We start from the raw sequence: 21,313 nt of genomic DNA, 5'->3' as shown, positions 1-21,313 counted from the left end.
TGGGAATGGGGATGGGGAAGTTTGGGAAGGGGGGAATTGGGCCTCCGGTAACCTCACTCACACAACGAAACACAACGCAAGCGTTGTTTCACGTCGGTTTTCTGTGAGGCCGTGGTATCACTCCGGTCGAGCCAGCCCAGCAGTGCCGAAGCATGGCTCTCCCACACTTATTTGCAAGATCTCACTTAGCCCACAATATATTTACATTAAAAGTCATTACCTATAGTAAGCATGGATAGGACAATGGTAAGCATCCTCGCATCGAACGTATCGCACGCAATGGATTTTAGTTCACACCTCACATCTACAATGTGATAGGGTTGAGACTTCTAACCCGTTAAGGCTGAGTACTACATCTAATTTTATCGATAAAAGTTCGGGGGTCGAAGGGGTCGAATCCCCCCCCCCCTTAAAAGTTATGGCTATTTTAATATTTTTTTTTACTTTTTTTGATATCAAAGGTTGTATGCGTCGTAGGAACAAAAAAATTACGACAAACGGTAGCTAATAACCTTGGCTAACTAATTCATTACTTTTTTCATATGTTTGATAATGTTTTGGTGAGAAAAAAAATCATTTGTGAATTATTTTTACCGAATAAATCACTATTTTTCAATATTTTCAATTAGGGGTTCAACCCCCCATATTATTTTTTTTTGTCGATAAAATTAGATGTAGTAATCAGCCTTAACGGGTTAGAAGTCCCACCCCAAAATTAAGAGAAAAGCAAGAAAACAGGGAAAAACAATGGTGGCGAAACGTCGAGTTCGTCGGGTTTGTTATAGTTATGGGTAAATAAAACATATTATATAATAAACTTACATGTTTATTTGTTTCTACATACAAGGTTTCTCAGTTTCTTTCTCAAATAAAAAGGCGAATTCCTACATCCCATCAAAATTTACAATTTTCTCATACGAACTATTAATAATTATTATACATAATATAATATTTTCAAATATATAATCATATAATGTATAAGTACCAAGTTTTATATTATTATTATAATTTTTCTAAAAAAAAGGATACAATTAGGTACGGTACTTAATAATTAATTATCTAATTCCTTCAATAATTATGGCCGATTACTTGTTTTTTTACGTAATAATTATTATATGTATGTATAATGCCTTCTTTTACTAACATAATAAATATAATATCATAATTAAAAATTGTTTTTTTTTTACATTAGATGGGTCGACGTTTGGCCGCTATCTCGCCTGATGGTAAGTGATGATGCGGCCTACGATGGAGCACGTCTGCCCATAAGCAACCTATTCACTCGGGCTTTGAAGACACCCAGGTTATACCCATCAGGAAAACAGACTCCGGCAAGGAGTTCCACTCCCTAGCAGTTCGCACAAGGAAGCTTGAAGCGAAGCGCTTCGTGCAAATGGATGGGATATCTACCATGAAGCGGTGACGCCTCGCCGATTGTCTTGTGGTTCGGTGATGGAAAGGACTAGGGGGAATCAAGTTGTGCAATTGGTTAAAGTAAAAAGATACAGAGTTTGTCTTTATCTATAAATTAAACTTGGATCAGAATATATAAATGTAATACAGATTCAGAGACCCTGGTCTATTTATACTGGCGCAGAGTCGAAGCGCATCGAAGCATCAAATCCTTTACCAAACCACCAATTCAATTCTTTAGTAAAGCGATTTCCAGCGAAAACGCGCGCATTCGCTCGAATACGCGCGATATTCCATCGTGATCAACACCGAGGCAGGCCAATTTCCACCCTAGGAAAGTGCCGTAACAGGCGTTGGACCATGGGGCTCCGGAGCAGGTTTAGTTAGAGGACCCGGTGCCCCTTACAGGTGTTGAGGGTGGCCACCGGGGTGGTTTTAGTGAGGTTAAAATCCAACACTCCCTAGTCTTTTATCCCCAAAAAGCTAGGCACCTTTTGAAGGTTTCTCCCAGTCATCAAAAAAAAGGGCAATTCCCAACTGATGACACGTAGGTTCACTAGTGGACGTTGATACGCGAAAGCGCGCGCACCAATCGGCGTTGATCGCGCGCAGACGCGCGACTACCGAAAAATGCGCGCGCCTTTTTAAAATCTCAGAAGTAATGTGTGCGTTACGCTGTGGAGTTAAGGTTGAATTTGTTATGTTCAGTTTTGGATAGACGCTTCGATGCGCTTCGACTCTGTGCTAGTATAAATTGACCTTAAGCTATTATGTAATTGTCAATTTGAAACATTTGAAGTAAGCTCAATCGCATTCTCGTCTCTCATTGGTCGAAAATATTCTCACAATGACATAGCAGACCGCGATCGAGCTAACTTCAAATGTTTCGAATACGCTAGTTGACTAATTTTTATTTCAATGTCCGTCTTGTACATTATTTTAAAACATTACACACGTATTTTTTTTTTCTTACGGAAATCAATACTTTCGAAGATATATCGATTTTAAATATAGCGTAACTTCACTTCTAGGTACGTTTTATACGTAGAAATGACGTATTTGCTTCCACTCCTAAACTTTCGTTCGTTTTATCTAAGTATTGTTATCTTATATGTCAAAATAAAAAATACGTGTCTAACATTTTTTCATTACGTAACTGACGGACTAAATAGATGTTTAATTTTCATACCCCGTCATCATCCCTATTGTCAATTACGGAATAGCCTAACTGTAGGCAAAAATTGGCGTCATATATTAAAGGAAATTAAATATAACTTCATTTATACATTAAAACACATACATATAAGTTATAATTGTTATAGTTATGACATATAATTATAATATAATTATTCTTTTGGACTCTTCGAGCGAATAGGTTAAAATTATAAAATTATTTTTATGAGGTAATGTTAGCGACGAGAATTAAGAATGATGCCTGTTGATGAAGCGAAAGAGGTATGTAAGATTCGTAGCAATTCCGGAGCTGCGGACTACCTAGCGGGTTTACCGGGGCTCCGGCTCGACGGGCAGGAATAGGAACGGGGTGGTTTTTAGTCAGTAAGAGTCTGACTAAAAACCAGAGTCGTCGTTTTTAGTCGCTAGTGATAGAGCAAAGTGGCGAACAAGTGGGGAGGCCTATGTCCAGCAGTGGACTGCTATAGGCTGATGATGATGATGATGATGAAGAGTCTGACACTCCCTCTCGCCTCGCCCAAGGCGGGAGAAGTCATTGGATGGTTTTCCACCCTAAAAAAAAAAAAAAAAAAGATTCGTAGCAATTGGGTAGTATCCTCGGTCAAAAATAAATTATTACAAGTTTTCAATACAATAAAATATTAAAAAATAATCACACTCTCATTCATAAATTTGATGAACTATTTAATTTTCGATTTTTTCTAGCTAAATTTCTAGTAATAAGTCTGCTATTTGACGTGAAAAACTTATGACGTCATAACGCACTATTTGATACAAAGTTCATAGAAAATATCGTTTTTGACGTTTCGAAAAAAGTATTGAATTTGACTAGTAGGAAACTAGCCTATTGGCGTACCATTGTCTCTGCCTACCCCCATGGGAGACAGGCGTGAGCTTATGTATGTATGTTAGTGATGTTCTTTTTTAGGGTTCCGTAGTCAAATGACAAAAAAACGGAACCCTTATTATAAGTATTTTAAAGTTGAGTTAAATTAAGTTTTTTATAGCATATGTGGCATCTGATGGTAAGCGACCAGCGCCGCCTTTGGACACCCGCAACACCAGAGGCGTGACAGGTGTGTTGCCAGCCTTTTTAAAAAGTAGTATGCTCTTTTCTTGAAGATTTAAAGGCCGTATCGGTTCGGAAATACCGCCGACGACAGCTCATTCCACAGTTTTGCTGTGCGAGGCAGAAAGTTTAGTGAGAAGCGCACAGTTGTGGCCAGGGGCCTTAGTCTGCTATTACAATTGTGTCAGAATGGTCGATCACTGAGCAGTGCGAGAGAGGGACGGAGCTATGTAGGTTGTATAACTCCGTCCCTCTCGCACTGCTCAGTGATCGACCATTCTGACACAATTGTAATAGCAGACTAAGGCCCCTGGCAACCATCTATATGATGGGGATGGAAGTGAAGTATTTTTAAAAGTTTGTTTGTTTGAACACGTTTATTTCGGCATTACTAGTTTGAATTAAAAAAATATTTATGTGTCGGATACTCCATTCATCGAGGAAGGCTTTAGGCTATATAACATCACGCTACAATCAATAGAAGACCATTCTTTTCTTTTTTTTGATGGGGGTCAAATCATCCTATGTCTTCTCCCGCCTTGGGCGAGGTGAGAGGGAGTGTTCGACTCTTACTGACTAAAAACCACCCCGTTCCTTCTTCTGCTTTTGAGTCGTAGCCCCGGTTAACCCGCTAGATAGTCCGCAGCTCCGGTTTACTATCTCCTAACATTACCTCATATCGACATAAAAATAGATACATACATAAAATTTAATGAATAATATTAACTAAGTAATTACTTAAACTTACGAAAACCTAATGATGTGTCGAAGTATTGCTTTTTGAATTCACACCTTAAAATAATTATAATTAATTAATAATATTGCACCTAATTTACAATTTCTGGACTAAAAATTAAAACAATTTTGTTTCGATTACAAAAATTTACATTCAATTTCGTCGTTAATGAACGCAATTCAGTTTCAAGTTGGCGGGAACGGTAAAATAAGAACTGTCATTAATGTCAGCTGTCAAATTTACTATATCGCACACTTAGTAATATATTGGCACATTTACGGTTTTCATAGTTTACCTGACTTGTTTAGTTTTTACTTTACTGACCAATGAACCGATGTTTTACGTGCGCGAGGGGGAATCTACAATAATGGTATAATGACACTTACGACCTCTCTCGATGAATATGGAAATAAATAAATTAATATGCACTTTTAAACACGTAAACCATATAAAGTCAATTTCGCATTTTTTGCAGATGTGCCAATGTATTACTAGGTGAGCGATATGTAGTTTTGACTTTGAGTGTCTTTTTGGTACTACTGCAATGTTGCAAGACTATAAAAATAAATACGTAACGGTAGAATTCCGTTTAACATATTATTATTATGTTTTGATGATCTCTTTAATCCCATGCCAACAACAAAACTGTTTTTACGTGCACTAGCTACAAATCAACGGAAAACATCGTAAAGTCTTCGAAAATAACATAAAAAAGGGGATTTTAATACACATTATTTACTTCTAAAATAGCTTTTATCACTAACACAATTATTGCTTAATTAAACGCTTACTGAGCCTACATTTTATATCAGTTGAACATTCAATATCATGTATTAAAACTATTCTTTATATTTTACACTTGATGGTAAGCAATCATCGCCTCGAGTAACCTCACAGTTACGTCGTAAAACATTGTGTATTAATTATTATGTTATCGGCTTACTCACGTAACTGTTTGACGAGGAACTCGACTAGTTTCAAGCCATGCTAGAGGCTCATATTCATGAGCAGCATTCCGCGACATACTACTTGATTGTAGCAGCGTGATACTAGTCGAGTACCTCGTCAAACAGTTACGTGAGTAAGCCGATAATATAATAATGAATTTAGCATGTCTCACGAGAGTTATAATAAAATTGAGGGTATCTGTTGTTTCACATCAGTTTATACTGGTTTACTTAGCTTGCTGCATGGATCTATAAAAATCCAGTTTACCATGGTCTCGCTTTGTATGACTTTTCCGCAAATTCCAAGGTCAATTTATACTGGTTTGTTTAGCTTGCGGTGTCACCTCGTGTATATATTTGGCAATATATATAAATATAACAGTTTTAATACATAATATTTGATTGCTTTCTTCAGTAAAAACGTATTGGAAACTTCAAAAAGATGGCATTTCTTTTGTCTTTTATTCAGAAACGGTTTGATGTTGATCATAGCGAAAACTAGTTTTTAAGCATCAGTGGTAACAATATAAGGGAAGCGTCCACAGTCCACAGAGCAGTGCGAGAGAGCTATGCAACCTTCATAGCTCCGTCCCTCTCGTACTGCTCAGTTTACAATTGTAATAGCAGACTAAGGCCCCAGGTCCGCATCGTACGCATCGGACGGATCGCATCAAAAGGATAAATTTTTCAGACTGCGTCCACTGTATCGGCAGCGCTCGGATTGCCGACGCGAGTATCAGCAATCGGATTGCCAATAGCACTTTCACTTGGATTTTTGGCATCGGTATTCTACTTATTATTATTTTAAGCAATCGCCGCCCTTGGACACTTGAAACACCAGAGGCGTTACAAGTGCGTTGCCTTTTGGGGGTTAGAAATTTAAGAGTTGTTGGGGAATCGGGGATTGGCAAGATTGGGAAGGGGGGAATTGGGCCTTCGGTAACCTCACTCACACAACGCAAGCGTTGCTTCACGTCGGTTTTCAGCTCGGCCGTGGTATCACTCCGGTTGAGCCGGCCCAGCAGTGCCGAAGCATGGCTCTCTCACACATTTAGACCCTTCGACTTATATTGTTACCAGAAACGCTTCGCTTTTATATGAAAAGGTATTCATCACCGGCACAGAAGTCTTCTGGCTTCATTAATTCCTTCTGTATCTTCTTACCAATAAGTTTACAATCTACATATTAATAATAAATTCACTTTACAATAACTGTAATGTTATGAGTAAAAATATCATTATTGTTTGTTACAAATATATATATGTTATAAGTAACATATAATATCATATATATAATATATTAAAAAAGCGTATGTTTTATGCGAAATTATACTTAAAACGTGATACGACTAGATTTCTTTGGGTTCTCTTATTTAGAAGGTATGTTTTTAAATTAAAAATAGGAGATAATACGAAGTTTTCTAACGATTCTACACAGTATAAAACAAAGTCACTTTCTCTGTCCCTATGTCCATTTGTACGCCTAAATCTTTAAAACTACGCAAGGGATTTCGATGCGGTTTTTTTTTAATAGATAGAGTGATTCAAGAGTAAGGTTTATATGTATAATACATGCATAATATATCACCATTGCACCCATGCGAAGCTGGGGCGGGTCGCTAGTTAACAATTAACAATAAAAATACACTTTAATGAGGGTTTTGAGATACCTACTGGAGGCTACAATATATGTGGCTTAAGTTTTTTTTTAATATATGATGGGTCGACGTTTGGCCGCTATCTCGCCTGATGGTAAGTGATGATGCGGTCTACGATGGAGCACGTCTGCCCATAAGAAACCTATTCACTCGGGCTTTGAAGACACCCAGGTTATACCCATCAGGAAACACAGACTCCTGATGTCAAGTCACTAGGCAGTCAACTTATGACGCCGAGGATACGGGAGCGAAGCCTACCAACGGCAAGTACTAATGTGTCTTTTTTTGAGTTATATGTACTTTCTAAGATTATTTAGACACCATTGACAAACGGTGAAGGAAAACATCGTGAGGAAACCTTTGCTTATAATTTCTAATTATAAGTTTGAAATTGCCAACCCGCATTGAGCAAGCGTGGTGATTAATACTCAAACCTCCGTGTGAGAAGAGGGCTTTGGTCAGCAGTGGACACTTATAGGCTGTTAATGTGATGTGTGTGACAGTCAACTTAGTGATAACTAAGATGATTAGACAAAAAAGTTTGCATCTCATTAGCGACCTCTAGTAGTGGAAAATTATATTTGTAATGTAACCAAGTATTGTATTGTGAATCTGATTGAAAAAGAGTAACCTATGGAGTTTCTTGCTCGTTCTTCTCCATAGGAATCTACACTTTGGAACGAGCAAATAGAGCAACTAGAGGACTGACCGACAGACAGACGTTATCAATATAATTATATTTGCTTTGACGTTCAAATGTGCCTTTCTGGTCTATTTGAAATAAATGATTTTGACTTTAACACTGAATTGCAGTCGGATATATTAAAATTCAAATTTTAATTTAAAAATCGTTAGAAATCTTCGTATTAAAGACAATTTTACTACTAATTACATAGATTACCAGCAACTATACAACTTAAAAATAATAATTTAATTTAAAATGTGCGTTTATAGTCACAAAATATAATATAAAACATAAAAATTCCAAACGTTCCTAAGATTTATGCGTTTTTTTACAAAATGGTAGAATGATTCGAGGTATGGCAACATTAATTTAAGCATCATTGAACGCCATCTTTAATTTCATTTGCGCGCGGTTTTTAATATCAGTTGGCTGTCAAATTTTGTCAGTATCAGTAGACTTTCGATTAAATGAAACTAGACTAAAAATCTTAAAGATTTAACTGTTTTTCTTAAGACTTAATCTTTTATTATAAAAGGTATGTGAATTCCGCTGTTTTCAGTATTAGCTATAACATTAAAAACCGCGTGCAAACCATGAAAAAATTAGTTACAAAACATTAACTAAACCGCGTCAACACATTTTGTCACAACTCTTATAAAAAGCTTATCGACTAAAAAAGTTTTGGTGTCACATCGTCATACGATTAAAAAAGAAAACAAACGTCAAAAATTTAAAACGGAGATCGCTGATTGGTCGGTTCAAATGAGGCGCAGGGTATATATTAAGGCGAGGAGAACAGAACTTGCCAGTCGTGGCCGGGACGTCGCCGCGAACATTGGTGTTAGTTCGTCTGCGTGAGCTGTGTGAGTGCCGCCCAGGGTATGGAACTGAAAGATGTCGCTGACCTGGAAGAAAAGATAGTTATGTTAAGTTGTTACCAAATATCAGATCGATCTGTCGGCAAGAAGGGGGTGGAATTCCAATTTTTTTGGGACAAGTCCGCCACCTCCTTCCTCACCGCTGCAACTTCTGTAAGCCGGGATCTACAGTAGATACAAACATGAAAACACCGGAACACTGAAGTCCAACGTCCCAGGGACATGAATGACTGTCTTGGATCCCGCAACGAAATAAATCAGAAGATATTATTAGAGGAGAAGAAAAAGAAAACGATAGTTTCCACATCCTTCGGTGAATTTAATGCAGAAAACAGAATGACTTAAGCCTTAAGGCACAAAAGAGACTGCACAACTGGGAGAAGCCCAGTCGCCAAGCACCAGGGAAATTTTACTTTAAACCTAAATGTGTATGGCAAAAACACCTAAACGCACGGAATACAAGGTCCGTATAGTAAACTACACGTGATGACACAAATAAATTACCTAACGTAGTGTTGTGTGACATTCCAATTACTAAATTTTACTCAAACAAGCTGCCATAATGTGCACTTCTGCCTACCCCTTCAGGAATACGATACGATGAGGAACTCAAACGAACACACAACGTCACGCCTTTTATCCCCGAAGGGGTAGGCAGAGGTGTACATTGTATAACGGCATTACGTGCCGTACTGCCGCTATACAATGTACACCCACTTTTCACTATTTGTGTTATAAGTCCCATGTAATAGGGGGTGAGCCTATTGCCATATCCTGAACACAATTCCAGACTCCGTGCTACTACCGACAAATTTTCGAAAATTCGAAAAAAGCCCAGTAATACTTTGCCCGACCCGGGAATCGAACCCGAGACCCCTTGTTCGGCAGTCGCACTTGCGACCACTCGACCAACGAGGCAGGCTTCGTAATAAAAAGACCATCTCACCTCGTTCCATCCATATCTGTTCTTGGCTTGCACGATGGCCTCATACACGGCTCCCGGCTGCAAACCCCTGAGTTCATGAGTGACGCGGTGTGTGAGAGACCCGGCCGGCTCCGGCGCAGGGATCACCACATCATGCCACCTGCCAGGCTGCTGGAACGACTCGTTGATCTGCAAACATAAGAAAAAGCTGAAGAGTTTCTTTGAATACGCTAAGCTCCGGAACTAATTCGAATTGTATAATTATTTTTGGCTATAAGACATCAGGCTGCGATGAATAGGAGCCGAACAGGGGCCTTAGTCTGCTATTACAATTGTGTCAGAATGGTCGATCTCTGAGCAGTGCAGGACGGAGCTATGTAGGTTGTATAGCACACAGCTCACGCAGACGAACTAACACCAATGTTCGCGGCGACGTCCCGGCCACGACTGGCAAGTTCTGTACTCCTCGCCTTAATATATACCCTGCGCCTCTCGCACTGCTCAATGATCGACCATTCTGACACAATTGTAATAGCAGACTAAGGCCCCAGGTTGGTATTGCATTTGTATCTAACTTCTCCGGCTTTGTGGGTATCTATCCGGTTTTGGCAACAGCATAGGAGATACACACACTTGTAAACTTGCACGTGGTCTTTCTGGGGGTTAAGTTTTGCCAAGGAAGAATGGAGGAAAACATACTTTGTCGACCTCAAGCACCTTTTTTTAAGGGGGAAAATCATCCAATGACTTCTCCCGCCTTGGGCGAGGCGAGAGGGAGTGTCAGACTCTTACTGACTAAACATCACCCCGTTTCTACTCCTGCTTCTTGAGCTGGAGCACCGGCATATAGTCACCTTAGGATCACCTCAAGCAGTTTAAGAACCCGACCGAGATTGCATAAAACAACATGGGATACCGGGCTCCGGCTCGAAGCAAGAGTAAGAACGGGGTGATGTTTAATCAGTAAGAGTATTTTTTCCTAAATATTGCCCCACACTATTATTTTCTCCTGTGTCGTGGATGCGTTTACAAACATACAAGTTCACATACACATGACACCCAGACCCGGAACAACAATTTGTGGATCACACAAAGAGTTGCTCTTTGCCCAGCCATCGCACCAACCGTGCATTCAAAGCTTGACACTCCCTCTCTCTTCACCAAGAGGAGACACTTGATAATTTTGTCTAATTATAAGTTTTCTAAACTGACATGGTCACTAACACTATTATTAGAACTTTTGACGGGATATTTACCATTTTATTTATGGCGACAGAACGCCACTATATACCTAGACTGGTAAGAGAAGCGATTGAGATAACCAAGTACAAAAACTTCAACCGGGAGGATGGGTTTCAACTGTCGAGGGCTTGGAATCCAGTGGTCCAACTATGTAAAACCCGTAAAACTGCCAAGAAAGAAGAAAGTTCGCGAGCGGACACAGTGAGTTTTGTGTGTCGAGAGTTAAGCCGAGTTACAAGTGACAATGGTAGTGGTGTTAGCGGTGTCAGCAAAAAACGAACGAGAAAGCGGGTAGACCGATTTGTCTGCTCGTAAACACCCACCCGCATATACTCCAGTTAATCCGTGATCATGGCGCTTGCAACAGTGCCGAAATATCGGAAACTCACCAAAATAAATAAACATGGTAAATATCCCGTCATAAGTTTGTCTAATTAGTTTAAAAGAGGAAGTATACAAACCGCCAACTGTCGATAGAGAAGCCTCAGCTCGTCCAATGGAGGGTAGCTGTCGACAGCGAACGCGAGCAGGTACCGCGTATGCGCGCGAGCGAGCGGCGCGGACGTGAAGCGGGCGGGCCCGGGCCGCCCTGACACTTCCACGTGTTGGCGGGCACGACCCAGGCTGTTGTCTGCCACACAGCTATGGGAGTGGAGGTTGGTTTTAATAATTTATTCTTATAAGAACAGGGGCCTTAGTCTGCTATTACAATTGTGTCAGAATGGTCGATCACTGAGCAGTGCGAGAGGGACGGAGTTATGTAGGTTGTATAGCTCTGTCCCTCTCGCACTGCTCAGTGATCGACCATTCTGACACAATTGTAATAGCAGACTAAGGCCCCGTGTACTTAAGTTCATTGATAATAAGATACATAGAATTGCTTATTGAGTAGAGGTAGATAATTTAAACTAAACGTCAAAGTCAAAGCAAAATAAGAGGTCAGATTCAGGGTTAAAGTCATTACAAAAGTCAACGTCAAGGTCAAATTTAAAGTTGATCCCTCAACTTTAAATGGCCATAAGCAACATCCATTTTTTAGTCAATGTGAAGGTCAAATTTTAATTTGAGTCAAAGTAAATTTAAGACTTTAATCAAGTAATTCATATAGTCTATTGTAAATTCTAATATGTAACTGTTGGTTTTCTAAATAAATAAAAATAAAAGGTAAATAAATTCAAGACCAAAGTCAAAGTCGAGACTAAGGTCAAAGTCGCAGTCAAAGTAAAACTAGAAGTCAAAGTCAGTATGGAAAGTTTTTGAAACCAATTTTATTTCAATAAATACCTACTTTTTAAGTCAGTATACACATTAATTATTATGTTATCGGCTTACTCACGTAATGTTTTGACGAGGAACTCGACTAGTTTCAAGCCATGCTAGAGGCTCATATTCATGAGCAGAATTTCGCGATACACGACGCGGCGATTGTCACGCTGCTACAATCGCCACGTCGTGTGTCGCAAAATGCATTACGTGAGTAAGCCGATAACATAATAATTAATTTAGTATCTCACGAAAGTTACAATAAAATCATAGTACCTATACACATTTTATATAAAATCTACATAACATAGATACCTGTAGTTTCCAAAATCTTCAGGCTGGACATTCGCAATGAGGAGGGTGTGGTTGTTCCCTCGGGCGGACATTGTGACCCTCTCGGAGGCACTCAGAGGGAAAGAGTTTTGGTACCAGGTCACCTGGAAACATAAAAGAGATTATTTTGTTATCAGTTTAACGACTAACGTGAGACATACTATATTATCAGTAAGCGCGTTTTTTTGAACCTAGGGGAAAATTTTGACCCAAATTCTATAACTAATAGGAATCCAGTATATTCGTTTTTGATTGGTCTAAAAGTTTCGGGTCTAGGGTCAAAGAAACCCCGGACCAGCGGATTGCCAAGCGGGTTACCGGTGCTCCGGCTCAAAAAGCAGGAGTAGGAACGGGGTGGTTTTTAGTCAGTAAGAGTCTGACACTCCCTCTCGTGTCAAGGCGGGAGAAGTCATTGAAAGATTTAACTCCGTCAAAAAAAAAGTTTGTTTTACGAGCGATAATTTTACGTGACCACGTCTTTAGGACCGATCATGTTTGAGTGGGAGAGAGACGCAAGGCATTCGCCGGTCCGGCCTCTCTCTCGTTCGGTGCCTCATCGTAACAGACGTGAGCGGGCGTTACACTTTTTCATGAGTGACTCCGAGCCGCAACCTAATTCAAGACGTTGTCACGTCAAAATAGCGAGTGCGCTCATCGCTATCTCTGATATTTTAGCTATGGTATTATAAGTTGCTCACCTCTGCTGGTGGGTCTGCTAGCACTGTACACAGCAGTTCAGCTCTGAACCCCTCGCCCGTATGGACCCACGATCTCTCCACTGTTATCTCCGGTGGATCTGTGAATTACAATACATACAATCACTACATAGTATAAAACAAAGTCGCTTTCTCTGTCCCTATGTCCCTTTGTACGCTTAAATCTTTAAAACTACGAACGGATTTTGATGCGGTTTTTTTAATAGATAGAGTGATTCAAGAGGAAGATTTATATGTATAATACATGCATAATACATGCATAATATGTAACTATTGCACCCATGCGAAGCTGGGGCGGGTCGCAAAAAACCGACGACGTGAAACAATCAAAGCGTTGTGTTTCGTCATGCGAGTGACGTTACCAGAGGCCCAATTACCCACCTTCCCAATCTTTCCAATCCCCGATTCCCCAAAAACCCTAAAATTCCTAATCCGCAAAAGGCCGGCAACGCATTTGTAACGCCTCTGGTGTTTCGAGTGTCAATAGGCGGCGGCGATTGCTTACCATCAGGTGATCCGTCTACTTGTTTACCTGCTTAAACTTGTAAAAAGAGCACTTACATAGAACTTGCAGCTGGAATTCAGCGACTAGAGGTGCGCCCACGCCGTTATCGACAGTGCAAGCATATCGACCACTGTGTCCCCTCTCTAGTCTCGATAGTTGCAACTGTGGGCCCTCCCCTAGTCTTGTGTTCGTATCATTCTGGAAAACAGGAATCACCTACTTATATAAAAGATGCTCTATTACTTCAGCAATAGGATTTATTATTGCTTACACAACATGGTGTCACGTGTGGTATAGAATCGGTAGAATAGAACAGGTGGAATAGAATAGAATAGGTAGAATAGAATAGGTGGAATATAATAGGTAGAATAGAATAGGTAGAATATAATAGGTAGAATAGAATAGGTAGAATAGAATATGTAGAATATAATAGGTAGAATATAATAGGTAGAATATAATAGGTAGAATATAATAGGTAGAATAAAATAGGTAGAAAAGAATAAGTAGAATAAAATAGTTAAAATAGAATAGGTAGAATAGAATAAGTAGAATATAATAGGTAGAATAAAATAGGTAAAATAGAATAGGTTGAATAAAATAGGTAGAATAGAATATGTAGAATAGAATATAATAGGTAGAATAGAATAGGTAGAATAGAGTAGGTAGAATACAATAGGGAGAATAGAATATGCAGAATAGAATATGCAGAATAGAATATGCAGAATAGGTTAGGTAGAATATAATAAGTAGAATAGACAAGATAGAATAGAATAAGTATTATGGAACCAAAATTAAAAGATTAAATTCAAAATCTGAACGAGTCAAGATCTATCTTTATTTCACTAATCATAAACACTTACAAGTTTATGCCAAGTGACAGTTGGTACGGGGTTCCCAGCAGCTCGACACTCCAGCACAGCAGCGCCCCCTCTCCTCGCGGCAGCATGGCGAGACTCTGGTGAGGCCCTCACGCTCGGAGGGACCAGTACCTCCACTGTGTGCACCTGGTCTCTCGCTACACGGTCAGAGATCTGACACACGTAGTCTCCAGCATCCTGGAATTGATACGTTAAGGAATGAGATTACTTCTTTCCTTTTTTTAAAAAAACGTTGCCCCACATTAGGATTTTCTCCTGTGTCGTGGGTGCGTTTACAAACATACAAGTTCACATACACATGACACCCAGACCCGAAACAACAATTTGTGGATCACACAAAGAGTTGATCCGTGCGGGAATCGAACCCGCTACACGTTGCACGGCAGTCAGTTGCCCAGCCACCGCACCAACCGTGCAGTCTAAGTTAATTCTAACTATCAAAAACGTCTTGTAAAAAAAGTCCAAGTCTTCGCACTTCATCAGTTTTTCTACGGTAAAAAGATGTGAGATCCATGTAATACCAAGTCGGTTATTTTATTTAGTCCCTATTTAAGAGACCTTATGTCTTAAGTGATTATGCAAATTGTTATCATATCAAATCTGTTTTAAATAAAATATATCGACTTGGCCATCGCACGTTTTCATGCAATAGAACATCGTCCTTCAGGCTTCTTGTGTTATTCACAAAGAAGTTACAGGCGGTCGAAATTGGCCTGAAGGGTTTCGAGAAAAGGACCGTACGGTCGAGACGCCTTTTTTTTGCTTGATTTAGCTGGGGCACTGCCGTGCCCCTAGATATATGCAACGTTACGCCTTTCATCCCCGAAGGGCTTGGCAGAGGTGCACATTACGGTATGTAATGTACACCCACTTTTCACCATTTGTGTTATAAGTCCCATAATGTAATATATAATAATATATGTATAAGGGGGTGAGCCTATTGTCATATACTGGGCACAATTCCAGTCTCCGTGCTACACTGAGAATTTTTCGAAAAACCCAGTAATACTTTGCCCGACCTAGGAATCGAATCCGAGACCCGATACTAAACGAGGCAGTCAAAATAAAAAAAAAACCTTCCACAAAAAATAAATAAAACAAAAAAAAAAAAAACCATCATGGCGGACGTAAAATTGCGCGCGAAATCGCACCTCAGCCCAGTGTTGCAACACATAAAAAATAACGAGGATGTATAAACCACAAAGGTTTTTATGCGGCTATTATCATATTTTCCGTAGCCAATTACCGCTTAGGGCGCTGTTTAGCATTTTTTGACGGCTCCGGAAAATTTGTAGAACGATTCTTGGTATTATAAAAGATTATAAAAGATATTTGTGATGCCATAAAGGTGGGATTTAAATTTTAAGGTCGTTTAGAACTATTCTTAAGGCGTTCATTATGGTATAAGCCGGTAAACGAGCTGACGGATCACCTGATGGTAAGCTATCGCCGCCGTCCTTGGCTACTTATAACACCAGAGGCGTTACAAGTGCGTTGCCGGCTTTTTGAGGTAAGGAATTTAAGGGTTGTTGGGTGTGTTTAAGTGTGGGAGAACCATGCTTCGGCACGAATGGGCCAGCTCGATCGGAGTGATACCAAGTGAGCTGAAAACTGACGTGGAACAACGCTTGCGTTGTGTGAGTGAGGTTACTGGAGGCCGAATTACCCCAATCTTCCCAATCTCCGATTCCCCAACAACCCTTACATTCCTAACTCCCAAAAGGCCACACACTTCTAATGTTTCGACTGTCTACAGGCGGCGGCGATAGCTTACCATCAGGTGATCCGTCAGCTCGTTTATACCATAAAAAAACCAATGCGTATAAATTTTCCCGGTTTATAATATTAAATAGTTACTTCGATGACAAGACTGCCTCGTTGGCCGAGTGTTTGCAAGTGCGACTGCCGAGCAAGGGGTCTCGGGTTCGATTACCAGGTCGGGCAAAGTATTACTGAGCTTTTTTCGGTTATTCGAAAATTTCTCAGTGGTAGCACGGAGTCTGGAAATGTGCCCGGTATATGGCAATAGGCTCACCCCCTATTACATGGGACTTATAACACAAATGGTGAAAAGTGTGTGTACATTGTACAGCGGCATTACGTGCCGTAATGTGCACCTCTGCCTACCCCGTCGGGGATATAAAGGCGTGACGTTACGTTACGTAATAAACTTTCCCGTTTTATAATATAAAGTAGTTAGTACGATGACAAAGGAGAATTGTAATTTATTCTAAAAGATCTTTTAAAAAAGTCATTAGATTTAGATTTAATCAATAGATTGAGAACATTACTTGATTTAAGGCAGTAATTAAAATTCATGAGTCGACTTTAAGGAAGAATATCGAAAATATTAAAATATTTGTTCTGCACGCGGTTTCGCCCGCTTTTTTTTAAGGGGGAAATCATCTAATTACTTCTATCAGATTTGGGTATTGTGGATAGGGGATTTGCGGAATTGAGAAATTTAGGATTGAAGATTGGGATTGGGTTTGGAATTGGGGAATGCGGAATAGAGATTAGAGATTGGGGATTGGTGATTGAGGAATTGTGAAATTAAGGAGGAATCGAGGAATTGTGGATTGTGGAAATTGTGGATTGGAAATTGGAAATTAGAAATTAGAGAATAGAGATGGGAGATTGGGACTGTTTACAGAAGTGCTGATAGATTTGGATATTGTGGATTGGGGATTTGCGGATTAGGGAAATTGTGAAATTAAGGAATTGAGGAATTGTAGATTGGAAATTGGAGATCGGTGATTGACAATGGACGATAAAGGTTTTTTTAGTTGTTTTGAAAAAACGTTTCCCCACACTAGTTTTTCCTCCTGTGTCGTGTGTGTGTTTACAAACATACAAGTTCACATACACATGACACCCAGACCCGGAACAACAATTTGTGGATCACGCAAAGAGTTACACCGAGCGACACGTTGCGCGGCAGTTAGTTACCCAGCCACCGCACCAACCGTGCAGTCAAATGTGGAATGGGGAATAGGTATTGGAGATTGGAAATTAAAGATTAGAGATTCAAGATTCGAGATTAGAGATTGGAGATTGGAGATTGGAGATTGGAGATTGGAAATTGGAGATTGGAAATTAGAGATTCAAGATTAGAGATTAGATACTAGAGATTGGAAATTGGACATTAGAGATTGACAATCGACGATTGACGATTAAAGCATTTATCAATTCTCACCTGTGGCCCCACATCAGTGATCTGCAGATTGTACCCGTCGACGAGCCGAAACCTTTCATCTCTGGTCACCATGAGACTGGCCGCAGTCAGCACAGCTGGGCCTCTCCGCCAGAGAAGGACTAAGGAACCTGTGGACAATGGGAATGGTACTTTAAATGTAATACTTTAGAGTAGGAAGTTGAATGCACTTGAGTAGACGAGAATGGGAGTCAGGAAGGAACCTGTGGACAATGGGAATGGTACTTTAAATGTAATACTTTAGAGTAGAAAGTTGAATGAACTTGAGCAAGCCGTGAATGGTTGTCATAATCAAAATGATTTTTTTGGAAATTGTACTTTAAATGTTACAACTTAGAGTAGAAAATAGGCTGAACACAAATAGACATGAATGGTTGTCAAAAAAAAAACATTTTTTTGGAAATTATTCTTTAAATGTTACAACTTAGAGTAGAAAATAGACTGAACACAAATAGACATGAATGGTTGTCAAAAAAAAAATTTTTTTTTGGAAATTATACTTTAAATGTAACAACTTAGAGTAGAAAGTTGAATGAACCTGAGCAAGCTGTGAAGGGTTGTCATAAAAAATCAATTTTTTGGAAATTATACTTTAAATGTTACACTTTAGAGTAGAAAGTTGAATGAACATGAGTATAGCCGTGAATGGGTGTCATAAAAAAAAAACATTTTTTTGGAAATTGTACTTTACGAGAATGGGAGTCAGGAAGGAACCTGTGGACAATGGGAATGGTACTTTAAATGTAATACTTTAGAGTAGAAAGTTGAATGAATATGAGTATAGCCGTGAATGGGTGTCATAAACAAAATGATTTTTTTTGGAAATTATACTTTAAATGTTACAACTTAGAGTAGAAAGTTGAATGAACCTGAGCAAGGTGTGAACGGTTGTCATAAAAAAAAAACTATTGTTTTGGAAATTATACTTTAAATGTTACATTTTAGAGTAGGAAGTTGATTGAAAACGAGTAGCGGTGAACAGTTTTCATAAAAAACGTTTTTTTTTTGGAAATTATACTTTAAATGTTACATTTTAGAGTAGAAAGTTAAATGGACCTGAGTATCCGTAAGGGGTTGTCATAAGAAAACTAATTTTTGAAAATTATACTTTAAATATAACTCTTTAAAGTAGAAATTTGAATGAATTTGATCAAGCTGTGAACGGTTGTCATAAAAAATCATTTTTTTTGGAAATTATACTGTAAATGTTACAACTTAGAGTAGAAAGTTGAATGAACTTGAGCAGCCGACGTTTTTTTGGAAATTATACTTTAAATGTAACAGTTTAGAGTAGAAAGTTGAATGAACACAAGTAGACGAGAACGGTTGTCAGGAAAAACTATTTTTTTTACATATGATAGGTCGACGTTTGGCCCCTATCTCGCCCGATGGTAAGTGATGATGCGGCCTACGATGGAGCACGTCTGCCCATAAGCAACCTATTCACTCGGGCTTTGAAGACACCCAGGTTGTACCCATCAGGAAACACAGACTCCGGCAAGGAGTTCCACTCCCTAGCAGTTCGCACAAGGAAGCTTGAAGCGAAGCGCTTCGTGCGAGTGGGTGGGATATCTACCATGAAGCGGTGACGCCTCGCCGATTGTCTACCCATAGATTTTTAACAGATTTCACACAAGAAAAGCAATAGTTTTCATTTCCTTCGATATTTGTTATGTCTCTACTTACCCAAGTTTTGTACTTGGCATGGTAGCAGCAGTGTGTCTCCTACTACTGTCCTGAACGAGTGCCCTCTCGACAGGAATCGAGGGCCGTCATCTGAAAAAAAAATTAAAATATGATTAGGTATTTAAATGCATATGTGTGTGTGTGACACCTCGCGTCTAAAAGTAGAGTAAGTAAGTCGTATAAGGAGAGTCAATGAAAGGTATTCCTAGCATAAACACGTCTCCTTCATTGCTCCCTAACTCTCGTCATTGCAAATGCTGCTATACAATGTACACCTACTTCTCATTATTTGTGTTATAAGTCCCATGTAATAGAGGGTGAGCCTGTTGCCATATACTGCACACAATTCCAGACTCCATGCTAACTACTGAGAAATTTTCGAAAATCCGAAAAAAACCCCAGCAATACTTTGCCCGACCCGGGAATCGAACCCGAGACCCCTTGTTCGGCAGTCGCACTTGCGACCACTCGACCAACGAGGCAGTCAATTAGGTATTTAAAATTATCACTAAAACAATCTACACTGCTCTACACTGCCTCAAAGAGCCATCAGACCACCACAGATGGGGCCCAGTAGGGCTGATGCCTGATCCGGAGCTGCGGACTACCTAGCGGGTTTACCGGGGCTCCGGCTCGAAAGGCAGGAGTAGGAACGGGGTGGTTTTTAGTCAGTAAGAGTCTGACACTCCCTCTCGCCTCGTGAGTAAGCCGATAACGTAATAATTAACAAAAATAATTATTCAAATCGGACCAGTAGTTCCGGTGATTACCGCGTTCAAACAAACAAACAAACTCTTCAGCTTTATATATTAGTATAGAAATAAAGATATGTTACAATTGCAGGATGCAAGCATTCGTCAAATTAAGTGACAGGGTAGAGTACCCTTTAGTCAAATTTCTATCTTTCTATCGTACTCAAACACATTTAATGATTACTTAAACTATTCCTTAGTAACGATTTTGTATCGAAAACAATAGCTAAGGACTGGGTTAAGTAACCATTAGATTCTCAGACAGACTCTAAGGGTGCTTTTCCACCAGAAATGTGCTATGCTACGTTGCTGTGGATGCGTTTGGTTTCCACCAATCATATTTATTCGTACACATAGCTTAGCACTGACGAACTCAGCTAAACCACAGAATAATAAGTACAAGTATGCATAGATGCGTGCTATGGATGACTTCCCTACTATCGATACATCGCATACTCGAGCTGCGCATCTTCCTCGCACAGCTACATAGCTTAGTATTAGTGGAAACGGTCACATAGTTTCACAACTTAACTGTTACATCTTCGTAGCATAGCTGTATAGACATAGCACATCTCAGGTGGAAAAAAAAACTGAGTAAAACCAGTTTCACCGTTTTTTCAAAACGGATAAAGAAATTAATGGAACGCAAAAAAGAAATATAAGTTCGTATAATTCAAATTCAATCCACCATTGGCAGTTCGGCAGACATGTTTAAAATTCCATTGGGAACTATTCACAGAAGTATAATATATTATCTAAAGTTTCATGGAAAACTTTTAAAGAGTGATTTAATATGTCCATAGCACTTATACTGGTCTATAGAGGCCAGATGGTTTTTTGATTTATTTCACCAGTTTTCTTGTCGGCAAAGTTTTTTTTTCGACTTACTGTCTACTCCGGCATCACCCTCTGCTGATCTCTCTCTATTGATCGTAGCGTGATGTTTTATAGCCTATACCTTCTTCGATAAATGGACTATCCAACATAAAAATAATGATTCTAGTTATTGTATTTAATTATGATTATTTATAATTTAAATTATAATTCTGACCTTTAAATATTCCTTAATTTAACTTAATTTGATTTGTATTGCATGTGTCATTATTTTGATATAGACCTACTTTTTATGTAAAAGTGTGTTCTCTCCTAGACTTATATTGTTGTGCCCGATAGGGTCTACATAGTGTCCTAGTTAAGTTTACCAACTAAGTTTTACACA

At 39.3% G+C, this 21,313-nt stretch overlaps 1 protein-coding gene and 1 long non-coding RNA gene across 7 annotated transcripts in view; both read right to left on the bottom strand.

The window, feature by feature from the left end:
* Positions 1–21,313, bottom strand: part of LOC118280932 (igLON family member 5-like) — a 251,111-nt gene that overhangs the window by 127,812 nt on the left and 101,986 nt on the right. For 2 of the 4 annotated variants that reach the window (XM_050700735.1, XM_050700736.1), the window contains 9 exons: positions 19,343–19,432; positions 17,639–17,766; positions 14,425–14,619; positions 13,621–13,780; positions 13,042–13,139; positions 12,326–12,447; positions 11,209–11,389; positions 9,527–9,694; positions 2,908–8,607 (listed from right to left, as the gene is read on the bottom strand). In XM_050700735.1, the coding sequence (XP_050556692.1) occupies positions 8,461–8,607; positions 9,527–9,694; positions 11,209–11,389; positions 12,326–12,447; positions 13,042–13,139; positions 13,621–13,780; positions 14,425–14,619; positions 17,639–17,766; positions 19,343–19,432 (1,289 nt within the window). In that variant the 3' untranslated portion in view covers positions 2,908–8,460. The remainder of the gene's footprint in view (positions 1–2,907; positions 8,608–9,526; positions 9,695–11,208; positions 11,390–12,325; positions 12,448–13,041; positions 13,140–13,620; positions 13,781–14,424; positions 14,620–17,638; positions 17,767–19,342; positions 19,433–21,313) is intronic. The other 2 variants (XM_050700737.1, XM_050700738.1) reach the window with 2 other exon arrangements.
* LOC126911860 (uncharacterized) overlaps positions 806–21,313 on the bottom strand; it is a 91,776-nt gene continuing 71,268 nt past the window's right edge. For all 3 annotated transcript variants that reach the window (XR_007706342.1, XR_007706341.1, XR_007706340.1), the window contains exon 2: positions 806–1,274. This is a non-coding gene — a long non-coding RNA (uncharacterized LOC126911860). The remainder of the gene's footprint in view (positions 1,275–21,313) is intronic.

This window comes from Spodoptera frugiperda, chromosome 19 (assembly GCF_023101765.2).
Source record: "Spodoptera frugiperda isolate SF20-4 chromosome 19, AGI-APGP_CSIRO_Sfru_2.0, whole genome shotgun sequence".
NCBI lineage: Eukaryota > Metazoa > Arthropoda > Insecta > Lepidoptera > Noctuidae > Spodoptera > Spodoptera frugiperda.
The sequence above is the reverse complement of the archived record's forward strand: the minus strand, read 5'-3'. Positions and strand labels throughout refer to the sequence as shown.